General features: G+C 42.2%; 1 protein-coding gene across 5 annotated transcripts in view; it reads right to left on the reverse strand.

Annotated features, from left to right (window-relative positions):
- Positions 1 to 25,274, reverse strand: part of ARVCF (ARVCF delta catenin family member) — a 245,823-nt gene that overhangs the window by 114,400 nt on the left and 106,149 nt on the right. The window contains exon 1 of one of the 5 annotated variants that reach the window (XM_079322404.1): positions 23,652 to 23,792. The exons of 2 other annotated variants lie outside the window; for them this stretch is intronic. Coding sequence is in view for 2 of the 3 variants with exons in the window: in XM_079322403.1 (XP_079178529.1) it covers positions 22,949 to 22,969 (21 nt within the window). In the remaining variant the exon portion in view is untranslated. Of the gene's footprint in view, positions 1 to 22,948; positions 23,316 to 23,651; positions 23,793 to 25,274 lie in introns of those variants that run through there. 2 more of the 5 variants (XM_079322403.1, XM_079322402.1) reach the window with 2 other exon arrangements.

The raw sequence follows: 25,274 nt of genomic DNA on the forward strand, positions 1-25,274 counted from the left end.
AACAGCAAACCACTCACTAGAACACATCACCACCTCCTGATGTGCTTGATTCCTCAATATGGCAACAGAAAAGTAATGTGGCTGCATCACAATGTTACAGTAGGAAAATCAGACACCTTGGATGTTTTGTTCTATTTTAACATCAAGGATATTCCATTAGGCAAGGACAGTCTTTCAGGAGTAAAGTAATATTTCATGGGGGAAAAAAAACCACAGCAGCTTTTCAGTTTCTGAATAGGGGAAAAAAAGCATTTCCAGATATCCTTTTGAAAAAGGACCATTGAGACCAATCCTATTGTCTACTTCAGACATCTTTGAAAGACATTTCGTAATTTCAAGCCAAAGTGGATCACTCTGTCAAGGGGAGGGAAGAGGAAAGAAAGGGGAAAACAATTTAATTTCCCCTGCTCATCTGAGCACGCATCAAGTGAGCCTTTCAACAGCCTCATAAAAATGTGCAAGGCAGACAGAAAATAATTTAGGATGCATTTAGAATTTATTGACTTGGCCTGGTCACACGTGTGATAACATATCTTGCTGTTGGTATAGCAAGTGGGGAAAATAAAATTAAAGCTGATCTGTGAAAACTGGCAGACTTAGCTTTAAATGGAGCTTCAAACCATACCAAACAAGAACTATCTGCTCTCTCTGTGAAAAATACACTCAAATGTCTCCAAATTAGCCATAATGCAAAATAGCTTCCTGAAGAAGAAATGGGCTACAAAACCACTTTGGTAGTAGGTATGAGAGATTGAGCACTTCAAGACTAGCCACTGGCCTTTTGCTCCTACTGTTCCACATGGCCAGGGAAAGCTTCCTTTACAGGAGAAGCTCTCTATCAGAACTACCACCTGAAAAAAGCCCAGTATTTTACATTCTTGCTGCATCAGTTTGACTCTGCCTTATTTAGTATTTCCTGCTTGAACAAAGTCCCAGTATTTTGTCTGAGGGTGAGGGGGGGGATGTTAATTTATAGGGAAAGGTGAGGGCGGTTTAAGCCAAGAAGAGCCTGTCAAGCATGGATAGATGAACTCAAGCTTTCTGCTATACAACAATTCATCCTTTCCCCAAGCCTTCCCCATCACACAGCCAGATGATGCCAACTTTGCCAGCATGATTTCTGCCATGATGGCTTTACATGGCAAGGGGCTGTGCCACCCCCTGCCACTGAGAAGGTGCCTCCACCTCTTAGGGAAGCTCAGTACTTGCTTGAATCATTTGTAATCCTGGTGGTTCTACAGAAGGGCTTTAAAAACAAATCTTAAGAGCTCTCTCAAGGCTGAAGTGCAAAAATATATTAGGAAATGTGAGATGTCTCCTTTTCTTTGTGGATTTTTAACTCTTCAAATTTAGGTCAACTTCCCTCCTGGGACTGGGGGAATTTTTGAACCCCAGACTGCTGACTGCACACCAACCAAGACATGCAAGCAGATCCCAGCCTGGACAGAAGGCAAGAGTGCAAGAAAATCCAGGCACACTCTTCAGTCTCCCTAGCTTATGTCTGGAGTTAAGTAATCTGAATTTGACCGTTGTTTCAAGAGAAAATAACTAGAACACCCAGTGGGATTTTTTTTTAAATTTACTTTTGAATGTACTTGTGAGAAGGGGAAGAAGCCTCTTGCTGCAATACCTTACAAGCTACAGAGAGAGCAATCCAACCTTCTACAAAGTAAAAAACACAGGAGAAAACAAAACTAGCCAAAAGCTCTTCAAAATGATCTAGCACAGTGTTACCTTGCAATCCACCTCTTGACTAAGGAAAAGGTTTGGGATGCTTCAAAGAGTACAAAATTTCACTGAAAAAGCCACCACCTCAGCACTGAGAAGGGAACAGTAAAGCCTGTCCAGGCTCAGTACCAACCTCAATGGCCTCTCCCCAGGATTATGTCTGTAGCCTCCCATTCAATGCTGTTTAACACACCATAGCACACATTTCAGCTGCTAATTCAGCTATCTGGTCTCAACAGGCATCAGAAGCAAACAGATAATTTCTCCCCAGACCCTGATTTCAAACCTACAATCATTTATTTATGCACAGCAGTGGTCACAAATTCATCTCCAGCATCCCCTGGAACACAAAGCTCAGTAACCCAATATGGTTTCCATGAGCCCAGATACAGAGACTGAAGGAAGGACCATTAAAACAAAACAAAACCAGCAATGAACTACAAGGGAGTCAGTGATGTTTCAAGGCATGTAAGCAAGTCTCTCCTACTGATCACTCTGCCAGTTCTTCAACTGAACCACAACTGAAAAACCAATTTAATAAACATCTCTCATTTCAACAGGCAGGACGCCACCAGGCACCAAGACATGTTGCAGCTCAGCAAAAAGATAATGCAATGATCACTGGGTGGGTATAATAGAGGGATTATTTTACAATTATAGCAACAATGAAAAAGCAATTTATACAGCAACATGCTAATGTACTGGCAAGCGCCTGTCCAAAGGGATTAAATGGAAGTCTGACACAGACTACAGACAGAAGAATGTCTTTAGCAAAAGGTTTATGAACTTCCCTAGACAGTCACATTTCTAAGCAATGTCCCTTGAAGACAGTATATCGTATTTAGATTCATTTTAGGTAACAAAGTTCACTTTGAGAATTTCTATTTATTTAAAGAGAAGCACAAGCATATATGAAAAGGCTAGGTCACTTCTCTTTGCTTCAGAAAGCATACTTCAGTGGCCCCCAAAAATGCTTTCATTTCCTGGGTTAAAAATGGTCAAGGAACCTCAGAGGTGACACAGGTAGTTGTTGGGGAGCTCCTGCTGCAGCAGTGACTTTGACAGAGTATTTCAGAAGCCCTCAGCAGGATTAACAGGGAAGCAATCATGGAGAGGAAGCTATCCAGGAACACTGTGGATGGCCAGAATGGCTCACAGTGTCTCATGCCCCTGAAGCAACACCCCCAGGACTCTCTGGAAAAGAGATGCTGAACAGAATCAACTTGCAAGGATAACCTGCAGGTAGATCAGGCTCTCTTCAGAGCAAGGAACATCCAGCTGAGAGGGAAAAAAAATCATGCTTCAGAAGAGAAATTCGGGTAGTTCAAAGGGAGGGCAGATGAACATTTTTACAAACCACAGAGCTTTTAGCTCTGGTTGATTTATTAAATGGGTCGTCCTCTTTTTCCTATCACTTCAGGCAACAGATGAATTATTCAATGAGCTCCAGTTGACTCTGTTGTTTCTAAAACATTTGGGCCACCTCTGGGGAAGGAAGACAAGAGACAAGGGGGAATAAAAACACGTTTAAAAGTTAAAGAATCTACCAGAAGTGGGTCCTATTCATTTAGAGAAGTCTCAGAAGCAGGGAGGAAGTCAAGCACTTCTGCAGGTCTCCTGGCTAAGGAAACTTGTACCAGATGGAGAAGTGGAGCTGTGCAGCTCAGCTGCAAAGCCCACAACACAGGGCCAGCCTTGTTCCTCTCATATGAGCTCAAGGGTGATGCCCCTTCTGCTCCCACAAACAGGATTCAAGGCTCCAGCCTCAGTGATACCCACCTTGTGTTTGGAAATGAACACATACTTTAACCTCTGAACTTCCCCATCCCTAACACAACTGTCAGAAGAATTCCTTCTGCAGCCCAGCTGAGAGAAGAGCAGTTTTCAGACAATCCTTCACTTATTAACTGCAGTTCTTTTTTTGCCAGCCCAAAGCAGAGTGACCCAAACTGGACTGGGATGAAGCCAACCTCTCAGGGAGGCAAATATCAAACCATCAGGCTAACCAAGTAACATTCCTCTGAACACACTATTTCACATGGATCACTGGCTCCAGGGCTTAACTTCATAGTGGCATTTAATTAATGAAAACACTGTGTAATGGTCATGTGAACAGAGGTTAGTTTTCAGATGTTTTTCAGATTTCAGCAGTAGCAGAAGTGGTTGGTCATGAAGCAGCAGATGAGCTCTCACAAAACAATTCATCACCCAGCAAAGAAGAGTATTTGCTCCAGAGAAGGTTGGCTTGCTAGAGGAAAGCCTGTTGACAGCAGGGAATCCTGATATCATTGTGCTTGCTCAGTAATTGGAGCTGGATGCAGGAAAACACAGGGATCCATCAGCATCAGCCAAAACAAAATCAAATCAGGAAATACATTAAAAAAATTAATATAATCAAAAAAAGCAAAGGACCTGACAGCAAATCACTGAATCCAAAACAAGACACAGTTCTTTACTACACTAAAAAAGATTTAAAAAACCAAAAATCTGAAGATAATTTACTCATGTATGACAGATTTTACTACTGCCCCCAAACACTTGCAAATCACATATGTATATTTCAAAATAAAATGAGTCACTTATGGCTTCTTTAAAGATTACAAGAAATTTACAGGCACATAATCTATAAAGATACAACCAGAGCATTCTGACCTGAATAAATCAGAGTATTCCACATGCCAACTGATGCACAAATATAAAGATTAAAACCAGAACACAGCACTGACTGCTGATAAGAACTCCAGAAATGTAAAAGTGGTAAAAGTCAGCAAAAAACCAGCCAGAGCCAATAATCAGGGGCCCAGATCTGGCCCCTCTAAGTCTGCCAACCCTCACCAGTTTTGTGGTACCAATACTGCATATTGAATTCTCTCTTCATCCTTAGGTGAGAAGGAGAAATGGCAGTAAATACTCACTGGATTTATCTTCCCTGAAGAATTCTTATTTCTTTCAAATGTTGTCTTGAACCTAAACACTCCATCCCAACTGTTGCATTGTCCTGGGTACCTTACTAACTCCTACATGGCTTTGATTGCAGAACACACAAGATCCTTTTCCAGTGATCTCTTAATATTTCTTCCTGTGTCTTCTTAAAATTTCTTCCTAGCTTCTTCTTTGGCTGCCATTTATCTTTTGTAGAGATGAAGTCTGTCCAGTACACAAAGTCCAGGTTCTCATTACTGCAGAAACAGCACTGATGTAGGAATTTTAAATATGTGGGTTTAGTTGGTGCATACTCATTGGGATAACTATGAATGCAGTGCAAGAATTACTCATTCCAGTGATTTCAAAAGGATACTTTAATAGCTTTTTGTAAAAAAGGAAGTTTGAGCTTCTGAATCACCTATGTAAAACAATCAAATCTGCCTATTTTTTTTTTTTAACTAGGAACACAGTCTTTTTGTTATATTCCAGTAAAGCTGCTTCATTGTAACAGGGCATATTGCACAATGCCAATTTCCAGCCTCTAGTGTCATTGGGAAATTCTCACTCGAGTAACTTCCATTCAGTCCTAGCCAAGAGCATTAGAATTTGTATAAAGGCTGACGTGCTTTACCCAGAGAACAGCACCCTACCAATCCATTTCAAACTATCAATAAAGTTTTACTATACAGACCCAAAACTCAATATTGAGGACACATCTTTGAAGTGATCTAGAATATCATCCCTGGAGAAAACCACTCACTAAAGCCACTTCATTTTAATTTTAGTTTTCTGTTTGTTTTTTGCATTTTGCTTTAAATAAGCAAACAAGATTATGACAGAAATTATGCAATAGACAGAAAAGGGGCTTATCTAAAGTAAATAAAGCCTCCTGTTTGCAACCAGCTGACAGTATTTGGTATTTCTCTCTCCTTCCCTCTCCCTCTATAAGAGAAACTTTCCTAATTACAGATCAGCTTTCAGAAGAGATGTTCAGGTGAGTAATGACTCCCTTCTCCGTGTGGCCATTCTCATGGCACCACTGAGCAGGAAAATTGATAGGACATGGTGCAAATTTGGCAGTGAGCAGTTCAGACACCGAATGCTGCTTGAACTTGCACTTTTTTTTTTTTATCTTCACTTTTTGGAACAGTAGGCACATTATAAAGAGCAATGCAAGCTTGACATGCACCAATCAGTAAGTTCAGTGCAACTCCAGAAGACTTAAGAGAGTTTCTATTCAAATAACCCAAATCTCCTCAGACTTTCAGAAACATCATCACACAACCCGGAGACAGCCCCTTCCCCAAAGATGTTTTGCATTAATCCAATGATGCAGCACCAGCAGATAAGGGGCTGCCAGTGGGTTTGTGGTGACAAAGAGCACAGGGGCAAGACATTCAGGATGAGTGACCTCTCGTGCAATCCCTCCCTACAGACCAATCCTCCCAGTAAGTCACAGGAGGTCACATTTTCTCCTGACAGCCATCAGAGGAAGAACACTGAGGGCAATGCTCTGGGGAGAAGGCGTCTCACACCAGCCTGGGAACAGGGAAGTTTCCTGCAAGATCTCTGACAATCAAAGCAGAAGTGTCAGGATGTGCTGGAAGGGTGAACCAAAGCAGAACTGTCAGGATGTGCTGGAAGGGTGAACCAAAGCAGAACTGTCAGGATGTGCTGGAAGGGTGAACCTGAGCACCTGTAGTTCCTACAGCATTCACAGTTCTGCCTGCTTGACCTCTCAGGTGACCAAGAACTTCAGGTTACACCTGACTGGACAAACAAACGTATCCATGGACACTGGCATACACATACTACCAAAAAATGGAAAGGACAGAGGTATCACAGTATTCAAAAGAGAGCTTTCAGACTGGAAACACAACCAGAAGTAGCCAGGACAGCAATCTGACATTGTCTCCAACAAGCTGCTCTAAACAGGAACATAACACACTTATCTACAAATTCCTCCCATTTATTTTTTATCCAGCAAAAACAGGTCAGATGTCCCATGCACATGCAAAACTCCTACTTGCTCTACTTTGTGGGCAGTGTTGACTACAAATGTTTCACTTGTTATGTCTCTTACCACCTACTGAATACACAGGGATCAGCATCTGGAATCCTCACTGTTGCTGGCAACACAGACACAGCAAAAGGTCCAATCTTCAGCCCTGAAGCCACAGGTGCTTCTGGCACAGTGCCTGCTCTTATTGCAGCCCACATGCATTATTTACTTTGTCAAAATATTCAGACATTTAACCTGCCCAAGGACTGTCCACTTGGCTGCCCACAGGCGAGAGGAATTAAATCAGTCATCATAAAGAAAGAAAAAAACCTCCTACAGCTCCTTTTCCTCTCTGCTCTGTGAAGAACATGCCCAACTAAAATGATTCCAGCAGAGGTAAATATCCTGAGCCCTTAGCTTTAAAACAAAGGAGATGAACAGGGGGCAACTCTCCAGGGTCCAGATCCCTGAATAGGGCATCTCAATATGCCTTTCCTGTTTACATTGTTATCTAAGAAATCTAGATTCAAACAATCAGATTTAGTACTCTATCATTTCAGATTCTGCACATAGAAGTCTTGAAAAATCACATCATCCACTGGAAAGACTTGATTTTTGGATGACTTACCCCAAACTTCAGACAATAACAATTTATTTATGTTCTCACAGAGATAGTCAACATCACAGAGAATGCCACATTAGTTCCCCACAGCCAAGCTAGCACACTTTTCTGTAAAAAACACACTGGAGTAGGGTTCCCCAGGATAAAAGCCACTATGGAAACCTCCTCCAGCCTGATGATGGGCCCTCAAAGCTTGCCCTAACTCTTGGCAGCAAGATGAGCTTTACCCTAAAGAATGTGTGGGGCCTTTTGACTAATTTTTTTCTGTTTAATAAAAACAAGGCAGAGATGATAGAAGGTGGAGAGAGGGAGGACAAAGCAAACAGTCTAGGATCCTTTTTTAGATTTTTTTTTTTTTCTGTAGAAAAACAAACAAACCCAGGAAGCCTTATGGCACAGGAGGTTCTAACTGTTCTCTGTAGATCTTCCAAGCACAAGAAAAGATAAACAAAGAAATTAATCTTGGCAGTAACAATGCCAATAACCACATTCCAAAAGCCATGGTGCAGTTAAGGTGCCTCACTGCTGCATCACCACCACAATACATCATGGCAGGTAAGGAATGTGGAACTGGAATTTTCCAAACCTACAGGGATGGAAAACTCACACCAATTCCAGGAAAGATCAGGGAAAAAAAAAAGTCTTAAGCTTTCTCTTAACCTGTCACATTTAAAAGATGACAAAAATACTCTTTCCGTTCCCTTAAAACATGGAAATTCAACAGGGAGTATTTCCTCAGCAGTGATCCTCCTGCACTTGGCTCACTAGTCTGCTGTCATCTCAAATGCCTCTGGAAACATCAGCAGGATTCAGATACCCCAATTAAAAGTTGGCATGTACTCAACTGCACTGCTGAACAACCAAATGTTTGTCCTCCAATTACTGTCCAACAACTCCCTCTGCAAAGCTGCCCCTCCAGCACCGTGCTCTGTGACTGGCAGTAGTTGATTTGGGAAGTTTGCAATAGTTTAAAATAAATGTTATCATTTTCCTAATGAACACAAGTTTTTCAAGGCATAGTACCATTAGTTTAGTTCTGTTGCTCATAAAAGCTCTTAAAACCTGCTTCCAAGTCTCTCCTAGCACTCCAACTCTCTTTTATTAGATCCAGGTAGATCCTAGGAACTTAATTGTTGTCCTCCTGATACAACTGCCTCCTGTCTACAACTCCCACAGTCAGAGATACTGAAGGAGACACTGCCACTAACTATTGAAGCCTCTTCTTCAAAGAAATCCACAGAATGAAAAATGCAGAAATAGGTCACTTGGAAGAGGGGGGGGGTCACAACCACACAGAATTTGCAGCCAACACGTCGATCACGTATGGCAAAATAATGGTACACAAAGATGCTCAGCCTTTACTACAGAGCTCTGCACATCACTGCTCTCACTCACAGTTCATGAGGCTCACACAAAATCTCTGTTCAGGGAAGAACACCAAGTGGAACTTCAGAAGAGGCAGGCAAAAGGAAAAAAGTCAACTCCTTCTACATAGTTAGCAATGGAGATAGCACACTGCACCCACTACAGTAGAAAAGGCCTATTCCATTTACCCACTGTTATTTAATTCAAAACCAATTTACTTACACAAGATTTCCCTTAACAAACAACATTCAAGTGGAAGTTGTAACTAGTTTACTTGAAAAGACAACAGGCAGCATGGAACTACAACATCTAGAAGCTCAAGTGGATATGCCTTTCAACCTTACTTTGTAGAGGTAGTCACTTGAACAGAGGAGTCCTGGGAACAAAGTAACATAAAAATCAGTATTTCTGGGTTTTTTGCATCATGAAATCAACTTCCATCCTACTAAACCAGCTGACTGGTTACACCAGCATCACCTGAGCGTAGCACCTTATGATGTTTTAATTTACTTATTTTGCAGTGGGTTATCCCTTAAATTTTTCTGCATCTTGTCATGTTTGGTGATTGCCTAAAAATATTTATCATGAGATTTGCCAGCATGGAAAGAAGAAAAATCATGTAGGACCTTATCAGTATAAATAAATACCTGAAGGGATTATGCAGGGGAGGTGGTCAGTGGTGTCCAGGTAAGGACCAGAGGCTCTGGCACAAACTCAAGCACAGAATGCTGTCTCAACACCAGACACTGTGAGGTTGACTGAGCACTGGCAGAGATTGCCCTGGGGAGCTGCAGAGTGTCCATCCTTGGAAACATCCAAAACTCACCTGCAAGTGGCCCTTCCTGAGCAGGGGTTTGGACCAGACGACTTCCCAAGGTCCCTTCCAGCCTCAGCCACTTGGTGATTCTCTTGCTCCAAAATATATCCCACTGTTTTCAAAATTATAAATCTGCATTCCAGCTCCCCTCCAGACACTCCCCACCTAAAGCAAGCCAACAGGGAAAAACAAACCTCAAAGCCTTTCTGAATTGCCTCCCCCACATTCAAATCTGCAGTGGCCACAAACTCATACATAGTAATGATCAGCTTTACTTGGGGCTAAATAAACAGACTTCACTCAGCACTGCTTTCTAACTGTGGAACAGAAGACCCTGAGTTGCCTTTTACTCATCAGACAAGCAAATAGATATAAAAATAAGTCTGGAACTTTGGAAGAGTTTGTCTTCTAGGTATCCACCCCATCCAAAACACATCTGTCTATTAATATGGCAAATAATTAATATGCCATAATCTTAAGTGATACAAAGTAAAGAAAGAACTATCTATTCCACACAGTTTCCATACATCTCACTGCATTTTCAGGTATGGTCTCAAAGCTACATCCTTTGAAATGCCAGAAGCACTGATATTGTCCCTTGCATAACCCCAAAGTCACATTCCCTGCTTTTCTCAGTGCAGAGCACAGTACCCAGGAACTGTGACCTGCTTACCTTTATCTGAGCAACAAAGCATTGACAATCCCTGCAGAATTTATTCCTTTAAGGGAAGGAGCCAAAGTTCAAAGTTATCTCCAGGAGATGTGCTAAAGCCTGCCCAGTGTGTCTTGTCTCCCCACTGCCCAGCTGGATTGGATGGCCTGGGCAAGGCTGTCTCTGCTCACCTTCAGCCCCCTGTGATCCTGCTAACAGGATAGCTTCAACAAGTCAAATCATGCATACATACCTTCCCAATCTCCCTTTTAAAAAGCTCCTTAAAATCCAGCTCTTCATCAGTCATCACTGTAAAAACCTCTCCACTCTCTGCCTATGAGACCTAATTTATTTAAAGAACATGTTCCTGAGGTTCCTGTCTGGCAAATCAACCCCCTTAAATGAGGCACCTTTAATTGCACGGTGCCCACCAGGGGTAACAGAGGCACATTCTCATGTATGTTCTTTATACCTGTAATATATTCCTAATACTCTAACAGATATCTGCTCTGTCATACTCTGTGTGCTTGTTTAACCTTTACATCACTGTTGTCTAGAATTAATTCCATGTAATCTCTGACAGACTGTCTCCATGGTACTGACACATCGTCCCACATTATTATATGCTGACATTCACAGCCACTTCATGAGAAAAATGGTCCTCACTTAGATGCTAAATCAGCAGCCATAGTATGCTCTAATGTGCTTCTCACTGAATTGATCCTTGCTATTGTCAGCCACAAAAATGCAACTGATACATTGCACACAACCTTCATTCACCACGTTTCAATTAAACTTCAATAAGGCTGACTTCAAGAGTGCCATCATCATCACCAGATGGCCAAAAGTTCAACTCAGCACCAGCAAACACAACTTGTTGTGCCATCAACACTCTCCATTTAACAGCCTCCTGCTCCTGTTTGGGACCAACTCACTGTCCCCTAAAGCAAGAAACCCCAAAGATAACCCAGGGCTTGAATCTAGTCTGACAGTTTGCAGCATTTAAGCCACCTACAAGGCCTTGTGGAATATAAAGATACCATCACAGAATGTGAGGAACAGCAGAGCCTCCAGCCTCCCTGCTATGAAGTATTTACATACACATGTAGATGCTTTTTAGTTCTGGAAAACTTTAAAGGAAGCTGAAATTTTCAGAAGTATATTACAAGTGAGGCATTGAGTAGCTCCCAAACCTTCTTGACAGCCTACATCTTTCTGCACTTAGAAAATTCAGTGAGCTAAAGGAAGAAATATTTAGCTACTTGAATTAGTGTATTGTCCCTCCAAAATGAGGAGTACTGGGCTTAGTATAGAGATTTATCTTTTTACATCTTGTGCTACTTCAACAGTCAGCTAAATATAGAAAATGGTAATTATTTAGCACATCTTAAAAACAACAATTTCCCTCCCAATTAATTTCCAGTTCCTCAGATTAATTACCTACTCAAATTTTCTTGATGCACACACTGCCAAGAAGCTGAATGTGTTTCCTGTAAATTAAATCACCTTCAGAAATAATGACCCTAAAAGAACCTTCTAAGCAAAGAATCAAAAGTCCATTTCACTAAATCTGCTGGGATGGGGAGAGGGCAGACATGGATGTCACCAGACAGTAAACTCTGGAGCTTGAACCCAAGAAACACGCTGTTTTCCTTGTCCTCAGGGTAAATGACCCCAACATCATAACAAGTAGTTCCAGCCCGAGTAAGAATGAAACTCATCCCTCCCATCCAAAAAGAGAGATCATCATTATTGCTCACAAGATCAGCCATTGTGGAGCCCAACTCGGGAGTCTTAATGTCTACTGAGCCTGCAGACAGTCCAGACATATTTCTGTCAAGTTTAGAGACAAAGCTCCTGTAAATCTCTCTAATATATGACTGGAGACTTGGGGAGAGCAGTGGAAAGCAGAGATCAAGCACTGCCCTCCTGGTACCAGAGCAGGAGTCCCATCAGGGCAGTGCAATACACACGGCTGCACTCCCATCAGGAATTTCCCATCAGGAACCATGCAGACTACTTTTCTCCACCCAGAGCCAGAAGATTAGCTCCAACAGCTCCTATTACCTTCTTTTCAGCATTTCTCTATTCTTCTACCCTGTGGCCTTATCCTAGAAGAGGCAGTGTTCCAAAAGCCAAGGAATAAAGCAAGGGAGGCACTCCAGCTCAGAGGAGGGCACAGCAGAGCCCTGCTCACCAGGGGTACAGGTGTCTGTGCAGACACTGCTGCCACAGGACACTCCTCACCCAGCTGGGACAGGACTCACCCCAAACCTGCCTCTGAAACCTGCCTGCAGATTTAATCCACTCCTCTGGTGTGCACCTGCAAGGCTTTTGTCTCCTGTTGGAGGTATGAGGGGGCAGGAGATTCTTTGCAGATAAGAGCATTGTACAATCAGAAGACAAGAAGAAAAAAAAAAAAAAAACTTTACTACTCAAAGCTCTGTCATTTGAGCACAACAAAGGGGAACTTTCAGAACAAAGCATTTCTGAAATCAAATATCTGCTAAAAGCTTACACATTTCAAGCCTGTCTAGATTACTAACTAGGTCTAAGTGGAAATGCACAATCAGACAATAGAAAGAAGGCAGGGTTAGCATATAGTGCAATGACCTTATAAAATATTTAAGCAAAGCATGTGACCATTGATAATATGCACTTTGATTGAACAACAAGCTACACACAAACAGCGTGGAGCTTTGGGGTTTTTCCTCCAAACCTCAGGCAAATGGGCATTTGTGGACAGGGATGATAAAAAGAAAGTCTAAGAAAGAAAAAAGCAGTACACACAGGGACACGTTCCAGATTTGCATGGTACAGTCCCTGTGAAGTACATTTGTAGCATTATGCACATTCTAGCTTAGGGACAGACCCATGTACACACCAAGAGGTTCTGGAACCTTTGGGCTTTTGGGGAAACAATGCAAGAGGAAGAATTCTGCTGAGAACAGAACTCTTAGCTTTACCTCCAGTCAGCAACTTCAGCAGGCTGATTCTGCACTGAGGCTGGTCAAACCCAAACAAATCCATGGTTTAATTATTAATGAAGACCCCACCCCAGCTAAAATGGGCAGGCAGCTGTACAACAGTATAAACACATTAAATTACAGTATTTTAAATTCACCTGCTTAAAAATCAAGGAAAGATAATTTTTTCAAAAATTAGAATACCAGAAGGAGACCAGGTAACAGGACTAAACTTCATTTCTCTTCTGAATTACACACTTCATCTGAGCACAGCACCTATTTCTGGACAAAGCCTGGGTAGGGTCCCTTCCTGCTCTGGATTTAAAAAAAAAAAGTCTTTAAGCTGAGAGTGACCCTTTGTAAGCAAACATTCTTTTACAGATGCAGTATGTTGGATCATCACCATGACCACCAGCAAACATTACATGGTTTCCATGTGAAGCAGCTGATGTTATACAAAATTCCAAAAGATAATGAAAACCCTATTTTCATAGCTACTACACCTTGTATGCCAGCAAAAGGTGCACCAGCTTAAACAGCTGAGAAGACAAAGAAGAGGAATAACAATACATAGAATGTAACTAGAAACAAAATCTACTCTGGAAATTTATATTTGTAAAGCATTCAGACCTGTAACACTGACATTAACCCATAAGGAACTGATAGTCAAGTCTACACCCCAATGAAACCTTCAGTGTTCCAGGCATAGCTGCAGCTGCCCTCATCTATACATCTACAGGTTAAGAACAAATTAAATCACAAGGCAATGTTCTATAGCACAAGTGTTACACTGCATTTGTGGCTACTGTGTGCATTTAGGCTCTTTGCAAAATGTTTCTTTAAACTGCTGCCTACTGGATTTTACAAAGCAGAGACAAAAGCTGTAAGAAAGTTCTGTAAATTCTGGGATAATCCCAATACTGGTTAATCATACATCCTATTTTAAAAAGGCAATTAATAACCGAGACAGAAAATATTAAAGAAATACTTAAGGCAGATATCTCTATTCCTCACAACTATTACAGGATGGAGCTGCATGGTTCCCCCCCCTTGCTGCATTTGTAACTAACTGCCTCTGAATTAAACCCAGAAGACTTATGAAAAATTGATGCTACACCCAAACAATTTTTTGCTTGAGGTGTCCCCCTCAGTAAAGCTGAAAACACCCATACACCCCAGCTTTTACAACAATAAAATAGTGACTTCCTGTTACTGAAGTTGCACAGGACACCCTTGTCAACAAGGCAAGGGGCTAAAACTGTCAGCACAGATAAGAAGAGCAGAGCAAGATTATTATGCTGAAATCCCAAGAGGTGACCAACATCTTACTTAGAGGAAGATTCATTCAAATTTCATCAACCTATTGAGTGAGTAAGATAGGCAGAAAGGATGCTGGTATCAAAGGGAAATTAATAATGACCTGAATTTGAAACACAGCGATCGCCCACACAGAGATGAGCCTCGCAGCGCCTCTGTGCCGCCCGCACTCGCCAGAGAAGGCTGCATTCTGGGACATGTCAATTAAAATTAAGAATGAAATAACTCTGTGCAACGGTGCTGAATGGCATTTTCTCTCAAGAGACCACAAGTTCCTATTGAGATTTCAGCTGTGCAATCAGATTTCTATTCTTAACTCTTTCATTTCCAGTTGATCTGTTCATGACACTCTTCCTTCAGTTCTCAGCTAAATCCAAAGACATATTTTTATAGAGTCTTGTACCTACCTGTAGCCAAAATCTGGAGTGTACTTCTCTCGAGTTAATGGGACACAACTGCTGCAGAACACCAGCTGTAAATGGCTTTGGGCACTATCAGAAGCAAGTTGAAAAATTCAGGAACAAGATAAAAAACTGAGAAGTGGCAGTGCAACCCCAGGCTGCAATGCACTGCTCAACCAGGCAACAATGCTGAGAAACTGGACCTCAGGAGATGTCCAGAGCCAATATTTGAGTTTCCCTTGTCCAATGGAGAAGTCAGCCTCCATCACCTCACAGTGCTTCCCCCACACACGGCGTGTCCCAGAGCTGCCTCCCAGCAACGTGAGCAGCCCGTGTTCAGTGCTGGTGGCACCAGTATGGCAAACACAACAGGGCAGAACCCCAAAACACAGGCCATCTATTTAGGATATATCATCAAGTGCTTAACAAAGCCATCTTGACATTTTACCAATATTAAATGCTCCCAAAATATGGGAGCTGCATTTTAAGAAGGAGAAAAGTACCTTTCCCCAGATTTTCGCCGTTCAAAAATTCACAGGAAATATTAGAAAAAAAAATTGGTGAAGTGTTGTGTTTCAGTTATAAACTTAAAAGGTGTTTTTCAAAACCATTTATCTGTAATTTACAACCAGCAGAAAACTAATTCTCCCTGTCTCTTTAAAGGAAAACTATGAAATTTTAGAAGGCTAAAACAAAACACTTAAGGGAATTTTGAATACAGGAAGGAGGGATAAGAGCATGGGGGAAGAACCCAACAGACTCCGTAAATATTTTTGCGATTCCAGTTGCCAAAACAGTATCCACATAATGTACCTCTGCCAAGTTTCTCTGAATAAGAAAATTCAAAGAGCAACAATTCATGAAATACACCCACACATTTGCAGTATCTTTATGCAAGTATACACAGCACTTCAGCTGCTGTGGACATTACTCTTCCTTTACTATCTTGATTTAAATGGGAGATGCTGATTTTACCAGTGTCTCTTTCTGGAAAGGCTCTGGAATTCAGCCAAGCTAGGCATGGGTGTTACACATTATCTGCTATGCCTCTTGGTGAAGGCAGCAAAGGAAGAAAATTATATTTTATCTGAGTACTGTGAAGTTTGCGCTGGCACTGTTAAGCTGAAAATTTGAAGTGTCAGCTTTGTGGGTAAAAGAAAAATAAAACTGATCCCATGTAAATGAAACAAAGATGATTCTGACTGGAGTCTCAAAGACCAAGAAGAGAAACTTACTGGATTAACAGTGTGTCACACTAGATTTAGAGAAATTGCAGGCAGATTCTTCAGTTCCTATTTACACATCAAAACCAGCAGTCAGGTTTACCAAATTAGTCAGAAGATTGATGCAACACTTTTTAATTGATCTCTGATCACATCTGCAACTGGTGCATACTAGCTGAAAGATTTAAGTCTGTCCCTCAATCCTGGTTAAATAGCAGCAGCTTTCTCTGAAGACTGGCCCTTGAGAACAAGGCAGGGAAAAAGAAAAGTTTTTAATCCAATATACTAAGAAGCGTCACAAGTTTTTCAGCAATGAACTGAACAGTGTTCTCCCTCTCCAGCTTTTTCATATAGCTGATGGAAGATACTTATTTTTGTACGTTAAAATATAAAAGCTGCAACTGTAAATACAAAGGTCCATCACCAACACATAAAAAATTAGTGTTTCTTCACCCTCCTTGCAGTGAGAGAAGGGTGCAGTGTCACCTTCTGTTTGCTTCAGATTGCCTGAACATTACCCAAGTAAGTCTTTTTTTGCCATCTCCTACATCTAAAATGACTGATGGTTGCTGGTTTTGATGTAATTACAAATGGCTCTTCCCTCCAGAAACAACCTGCTAAAATGAATATTGTACCTTAAAAGCAAAGTATTACCCTCAAAAATTGCCAACAGCATGCACTAATACATAGCTCTGGTATTACTGTGCCACTAACTGGTGTCGTGGCTGTCACTGACAGATGAAAAGCTGAATAGGAAAGAAAAAATAAATGGGATGTGATAAGATTGCATCATAAAATACAAGATAAATGTGTCACCATGACCAAGATGCATTCTAACCTCAGGTAATAAAATAACATGTCTTGCTTGAAAGAATCACCCAGATGAGATGAAACTGCAAAGGACAAATGTGAAGTGTTCCTCATCTAGCACACACATACTCACATTTGCATATGCTAATGTGAGGAATAAATTTTTTAAAACTCGTGTAAACATACTATAGTCAGAAGTACAGACCACTCCTGTTGGCCAAAGAGGAGAATGAAGAACTGGAAAGTATAGTAAGATTATTAAAACACAAGGGTGGAAAACAAATCTATTACTAAAAAACAGAGACAGGACCTGCAGCATCAGTTCTCACACTCTTAGTGCTGGGACATGATCACCCTAAAGAAGTGAATCAACACCATAAACAGCATCAGAAATCTATCAAATATTTAAAAAAGATCTACAGACTCATCTAGCAGTGCTAGAAAGCAAGGACAGGCTTTCTGCACAACTGATTAACTGAAATCAGTGTGGTTAACTTCACCCAACCACAAGCAGCAGGAGGCAACCCCTGCCACTGTCCCAGTGCACTGCCTCCCCTCCTGGAGAGGAAAGCTGAATTCTGTTTCACTCCTTTTTGCAAATTAGCCAGTGGGTTCATCTGGAACAGCAGAAAAAGGATGCAAAGCATTTAGTGAAGCCCTAATGAGAGCACTGAGAGCTTCAAGGCACATATAAACCAAGGCATCACACACACCTTGAATTCCTAAGTGTCCATGACCTAAGAATGGCCATTCTGGATGCCTCAGGAAGGCAAGAAAGTCACATCACAAAGGTGCCTGGAAATAAACGATGTCCATGGGAGAACATCAGCATGACCTGATGCAGAACCAGAGCAGTTGCTCAACAGAATTTATGCCAATATAACAGACAGTGATGCCATATAAACTTCCAAATACCATTTCATATACAGAATTAGTTTGGTTTATCAGTGTTTAACAAGGATTCAGGAAGGTGCTGATGGACAAATCTAGCCACCCACATAATTTGCTCTGTAAATAACTAATTTTATCCATTCAAAACAATTTGTTTTACATTACTGCAATGCAGTACTATGTGAAGCCCCAAATGTAGCCTTTCACACAGGTTTCTTTATCAATTCTTTCCAAGAGTTAATTGCAATTAACATACTTTCAAAGGCCTGTATTGAACTCCTTAAACAAGTGACTTTATCTTATTCAAATCTGCAGCTCTCATCTCTGCATAACTCTGGTACAGATACTAGTTTGAATCTTTGTTAAGTATCACACATTCTACCAGCCAAGGCCCAACTCTGCTGTGCCCAGGAGCCAAAAGGGTCTTTATGCCCTTAACAGCAAACTCACCTGAGAATCATATCAAAAGAGCAAGATGCAAATATTTCAGATGCAAAACTCACTAAAATAATTTCCAGAAGTTTACAATTCAAACAGTAGAATAATCCTGGTCACACACAGGACCTGTTTGTATCTCAGGGCTCTACCATCCATAAACAAATTAGGTTGCATCTCTTTCATCAGCTCCTTAGAATCAATTATCAGCTTGTACTATGAAAGAATGTCTGAACATTTCAGATGATTCTTCTGATCAGTCTTATACCACTCACATCTAGAGTAATGCTACTTAAATTAAATCATCTTCTCATCTCCATGTATGTATTTTTATATCCACATACATAAATACAGTCTCAACAGTATAAAAATAAGCCTTGACTCTGGTTTCATTACAGACTTTAAGGAACATCTCTCTGAACTTTGCAATAGTGTTGCTGATAAAGTTTTACTGAAAATAAAACTTCAGAGCTGTGCCAAGTGATTTAGCTTGTAGAGGCAGAAATTCAAAAGCTCAAAAATTCTTCAAGTTTAGTTAAACACTTTTTTTTTTGAATACTGAGGAGTTGTGATGCTAAGGATAGATGTGTGGGATCAGACAAAAGGGAAAACTTTGGCATTTCAATCTCCTGCTGTAAGCAGGTGTGGGCCTGACTCATTAAAGAGGGAGAGAACACCACTGAAAATTAGGGATTTGCACCTTACTGCAGCATGGAGGGAGCACTGAGCTCATGGAGTTTCCACTCCTTAATACAACATAAAGGATTCTGCCAACCCATTTGTAGATACAAAAGATTATTCTGCCCTAAGAAAGCAAGTGTTGCTCATCTGGCTTCTCTCAGGTATAGTCACAGTTGCTCATTCTTAGGTATAAATGCAAATGAAAAAAGGGACCTCAAACCTGGCTGCAACTTAATCAGAGACAGAAGACACAAAGGACACAGTGAAATTTAAAACTATCAACGTTTGAGTTTCAGCTTTTCTTTAATCCAAGAATTTGAAATACTCTCTCTAGTCTCAGGATTTGTTTCAGGGGTTCCATTTATTCTTCAAACGTCCACTGGAAAAAAAAAAACCAAAGGAAACCTACTAGTAAAATCCTGCGTTTCACTTCTCACATGGTACTGAAAACAACAGTAGTTTTAAGAACACCTGAAAAATACAATCTTGTTATTGCTCCTGTCAGTCCTTGGGAAGATCTGACCAAGCTGAATGTGTATCAGAGCTCCCAGCCAAAGGCACTGGAGACTGTATTGTATTGTCACCTGTGTCACCAGCAGAGCCATCACATGAGCTCCTGCTCACCCCCTTGCCCTCCTCCTTCCCCCTACAACTTCATACAGAGCCACTCCTCCTCCCTGTTTCATGCCCAAGAGGAAGGTACAATCCTTCCAAGGGCCTCAAATGGCCTGGTTCAGGAGGCCAAGCTTCTTCTCATGGAGCTTTAGGGTTTGCTTCAGTTTTTCAGCTGCATCAGTTTGCTGGTTTTGTCCCCAGAATGGTCCTCAAACACATGTGGGCACTACCTTGTTGCACACCTTGGGAAACCAACAGCCAGCAGCAGCAAAGACCAGGATTTTCTGAACCCCAAAGCTGAACCTCCCATCTCACACAGCAATATCCACAAATATTCCCACAAAGGAGAACAGTCTGAAGTAGGAGCTGTTTACAAGTTTCCCTGCATCACAACTACAGAATTTTAGTAGCACAGAGGAAATAACTTAGAGCAACTGAGGAATAGAGTCAGGAACAGAAAAACATGCTAAGAATATGCTAAAATCCTCATATTCAATGAAATGCCTTGTTATTTTAACACTCAAATCCAAGGACAGAACTTCACCAGTGTCTTGATCCTATTCCTACTGAATCAAACCTTAATTTAGTGGCAGAAATGAACACCTGGGAGAAAAGCATTTGCAACTAAACATTTGTGAACAGCCTTGTTATAAACATCCAGTCCATCCAGTTTCAAATGTGACTGTTCAACATGGTTTTTCTTCTCTATTTTATCTTCCATAATCACTATTTCTACATTTGGAAAAACCTTGAGTAGAGCATATTAGACCTGTTTCAGGCTTGTCATACGTGAGAACCCATGGATGAATCCCCACAGAGATCCAGGCCAAACCTCACACTCCCTTCTTATTTGGTTTTTCTAATATGACTTGAGCAGCTGTTTGGAAAATGATGATACTATTGCATGCTGCACCTCCATGAACATTTCTTCCCCAAGCTTTTCATCACTGGTACAGACTCACAGCAGGGAGGTCAGTAATGGATTAACTGCTTTTTCATCTTGCCAGATCTACAATTTCATACTCCCTCACATCAGTATTATCCTCTAGCAAAATGCTTCAGGAACAAAGTGCTGAGGAAGGACAGCCTTACTGAGGTCAGTGCCTGAATTCAGAATGTTAATAAAGTATTTTCCAAAGCAAGAATAACAGAGAACTGAAGAGCTTTTGGTAAAAGTCACTTTAAATGACTCCTTTCCCCTTCACAACTTCATGGCCCTGAGGCAAGCCAGCACTCCAGGTTTCAGATCCAGATCAAAGCTCTAGTGATACTGCATGAACATATATTTTAACAGTTCCAGACTCCAAGATGCTTCTCAGTTTCAAAAACTCTTAACGTACTTCCAAGGCTACTGCAGATTGTGCTGCAGCACAAACTTCAAGAGCCTTCATCCCACATGAGCAGGAAGGGGAATGGCAAAGGGAGGGCAGAAGAAAGTCATGTCCACCTTCCACTCATGGCCACATTTCTGGTTTTCAGCATTTGGCTCCTCTACAGTGCTCTCAGGTACAATGCTGCTTTTGTAGCCCAGAACTTCAAGAAGCGTGACTATTCCCAGCAAATGCATGACTAGAAGGTATTCTTCATTCTTTTTAATTACTATTTCACAGCTATCTTTATCTAAACATAACAGGCCTTCAGTTAATGTGGCAGAAGTCCATTCTAGTAGCTCTCCTATCTTTATCTGTATAGATTGTATAGCTTGTCATCCACCTCAAAGTCATTTGTTCCTTTGGTTTAGTTTTACTTAATTGTGATCATTACAGCTAAAGAACTACTTTCTAGAGGCCCTGTAACTGCCCAATAAATTTATCTGACAACTCATGGCTAAAAACTACCACCTTTTATTAAGCAAAGCATTCTCTAATAAACTGCTGAGCTGCCAGACTGAACAGTTATTCTGTAAAAAAACCTCAGAATTAATCCAGAACCATTACTCCAACAGAAAATATAAAATAGCGTATCTCTGTCTGATCCCCAGCTATGACAGTGTGAAAATTAAAACCATGACATTTTTTTGTTTTGATATGGAAGCAGAATTCACAAGTTAACAGAAAAGCATGACCTAAAGTGATTAACTACAGCCTTCCACTTTCACTCAAGCTTTTCTGCCTATCAACACACAACACCCAGAAGACACGAACATAGCTGTACTGCACGGGTCAAAAGACATTAAATACACCTTTTTTTTCTTTTTTTCTGCTAGCATTCTGATCCTTACCTCCAGCTTTTTCCTTTATGTATTACAAAATCGCAGACAAAACCAAAATCCCTTGGAGCTGCTAACTAGATCTATCTATCTAAAACTCAACAATCCATTGCACGCAATCTGACAGGTACAGTAGCTGTAGGTCAGGCAACACGAGCAGCACCACAGACAAATCAAATCCCTTCCTAAGAAGCCCACAGGTAGCATGATACACCCAAGCACCCAAACAAACCAGCATTTGGCCACCTCCAGCAGGCAGGACTGTGATTCCAGGGAATCCTGCAGACAAAGAAATGCTCACTGGAGGGCCCAGCTGAAAGGGCTACTTTTCCCTCAAGGGAATCAGCATCCTATTTGCATTATGAAATGATTCAGCCTTCTGTCACTGAGATGGGCGAGTGGAACACAGCGTATTAAACCAAGCCAGAGAAACTCCAACAAACCCAGTGCAATAAGCAGAAACAAATTCAGGCATGTATTATCAGTGATGTATAATTTCTGCATTTTCTTATTCTACAATACTCTGGTTTAAATTATTAAGGCAGAGGAGAAAAAAGAGGATTAAGAAAACGACACAACCTCATCCTAGTTGGAGAAGCAGCTCTACCCTGCCACCACCTGAATTTATCGGGTTTCCTGATGCTTGCAAGGTAGGAAAAGGAGGCTACCCAGGAAAAGCACCTATGAATTACAGTAGTCTACACGATATCTATTTATTTAAATCCAGTCTGCAATAGCTTTTCCCTAGAATACTCAATGACACTTGAAAGTAAGGAATAATATTTGAAATATTTTTGCACCAAGTCCATTGTAACTACTAAGACAACATCCAAGAAGAACTTTATGTTTAAGATAACATTTAGAGTGAAAAAACAGCGCTATTTCTCTGGTATGTCCAGCAACAAAATCAAAGAGAAAGCCAGAGAAAACAGTATGGGAAAAGCAAACATTAAACAAAAGCACAATAGCAAAGCTTTCTCTTTTAAAAGCACTATTTCTAGCTGTTCATGTCAAAGAGCTCCCTAGATTTATTGAGCAGGACGAGAAGGTCAAAGAACACAATGGCTCGCTTTTTTTGGGTGTTTCACCAGTTAACACAACAGAGACAAAAGCAGATTCTCTCTCGAATGCTCTGCGAGAAATAGCAGCTCAGCTTTTCCTCTTAGTTCCCAGCTAAAAATGAGAGCACAAGTAAACAACCCTGGCAGCGCTGACAGCTTTCTCCACGCCACCGGGACCCCGCACGGGCGGCCGCAGAGCCGGGGGAAGGACACAAGTTGGGCACTAACCTGTTTGAGTTCCGCAGGCATTTATGCGAGGTGCCGGTGCCGCCGTGCCCAGCGCAGAACACCCCCGGCTGCCCGCAGCCCCCCGGCGGAGCCAGCCCGCTGCTCCGACAGCCTCCGGAGCCTCCTCCCGCGGCCAAGCCCGCTCCTCTCGTACCCGGAGCGGCACCCTGGGCGCCCCAGAGCCCCTCGGCAGCCTCGCTAGGGACCGAGCCCATGCAGGGAAGAGCCCCGCTCCGGCGGCAGCACCGGCACGGCCGCGGCTGGGCTCTCACATGGCCGTGCCGCCGCTGCCCGGCGCCGGGAGGCTCCGAGCGGGGGGCGGCACTGACGGGCAGCCGCAGCCGGAGCGGCCACGCCCGGCGCGCCGGGGGAGCGGGGCAGGGCCGGGAGAGCGGCGGGAGCAGCCCCAGCCCCAGCCCCAGCCCCGGCAGCCGCAGCTGTGCCCGCCGCCGCCGCGCGGTCCCTCCGGCTGCCACCGACTGCACGCCCGGAGCCCCGGGGCTTCCCCCGCGTCCCGGCCCGCCCCCCCGGATCTCTCCCGATGGATTACACAGACAAAGAGGGAAACCGCCTGTTCCCAGCGTCTGTCAGAGCGGTAACCTGCCGGCTCCTTCCCACAGCGCCCGCCCGGAGAGCGCAGCTGCCTCCGGAATTACAGGGCGCTCTGCAAGAAAGCACAAGAAAGGAAACCTCCCTTGCTTACTTTTTGCACTTCACTTCGAGATTAATGGCATCCCTAATGCACCAACACCAGAGAACGATGATCTTCCATCACCGTCTCCTCCCTTCTGCATCTTACACAGGTGCGGTGAGGCTTAGAGCTGAAAAGTGCAACTGGCCTCATTTTTTTAAAGCCATTCACCTGCCCACAATCCTATTCCCAGATTCGTTAGAACACTGCCTGGATAAATTACTCATTACCAAAATGAATGCCAGGTGTGCTATGCCGTGCATCCACCACATTCTGCAACAAAAACTAGGACTTCGCAGCATGGTTCAATACGGTTCTCACATCTACCTATTTCTAGTAAATTAGAAGTACATACCTAGTCTTTAACATTTTTTGAACAAGGCTGCGAACCTCTTTGAAATACCTGGGAAGGAACAGAGCCTTCCCATACTTCTTATTGTAGGATCTGATCCTTCTGCCTTTTTCACAAAATTGCAGGAAGTGATGTATTAAATATTTTAAGGCATAAAGTTTTGAAAGAAAGATATGTAGATTGGTAAGTGTAAACCAACCTTAACTGAACCTGAAACGTTTTTCCCCCTGGAGTCACAATAGGCCAAGAGGAGATGCTCAGCCAGCCCTGAACCAGAGCCCTGCCCTTCCATGGCAGCTGCTGGCCACATCTGGGAGGGATGGAGGCCCCAGTGCTGAAAATCCAGCACTGCTTGCACACACCAGCCAAGGGCTAATGGTGGTTCTCCCTCTTCCTATGAGTTTCTTGCAGCAAACCAAAGCAATAAGTAAATCTGACACTGTAACAGCTGGTGGCTGAACAATGGTAATTAGGGACTGAAAGATACTGGCATCAAATTAGAGACTATCCCTGGAAAACAGGCATAGTCAGAGCCAGGGAGACCAACTACACACCAGGAAGAAAAGTACGATTGAATTGTCTTTAATTACCAGAATAAGCACCTTTGCACAAAAGGTTATTTTCATCTCAGCTTCAGGTTTCCTGAAAACTTTAAAACATCCTTCCCAGTGTCGCCATAAATAACAACTTGCATGGATCTTACCAGAGGAACCTGAAAAAGTAGCATCCCTATATAGACATTTAAGAGTGGAAGAAATGCTTCAGACCTCTTTAATCCTAATTTCAGCCTTCCTACTACTGCCAGTGTCAGCATTCCAGACGTATACTAGAGCTAAGGCTTTGTACTTTGGGGGCAGAGAACAGGGCAGAACTACATTACCCAGCTCATCCTAGTTTGTTTAGAAATAAACACTGTAAAGTTTGACAAGGGCAATGGTAGATGTTGCACAAGGCTTAGCTGAAGCGATTTGCTTCACTGGAGGGAAAAGATGTATTCTATCTACAGGGGAATAATTTAGAGGCAACTGTAGTGGCCATTAATAAAATACATAAAGGCCAAAGCAGAAGGAATGAGGTTTGTATGAGTCCTGTACTTTTGTACAGAGGCCTTCCACCCCTTCTCCTTGTCCAACTTTACTTCAGTTAACAAACTAAAATAGCTCCACTTTTGTGGAGGCCATGCTGGCACAGAACAGCACCATTCAATTTAGCCATGCACCTGGCCATGTGCCAGACCTTTATACACTGTCAAAGGAAAAAACGGTGTAAAGCCTATATCCATA

This window comes from Erithacus rubecula, assembly GCF_903797595.1.
Source record: "Erithacus rubecula genome assembly, chromosome: 19".
NCBI lineage: Eukaryota > Metazoa > Chordata > Aves > Passeriformes > Muscicapidae > Erithacus > Erithacus rubecula.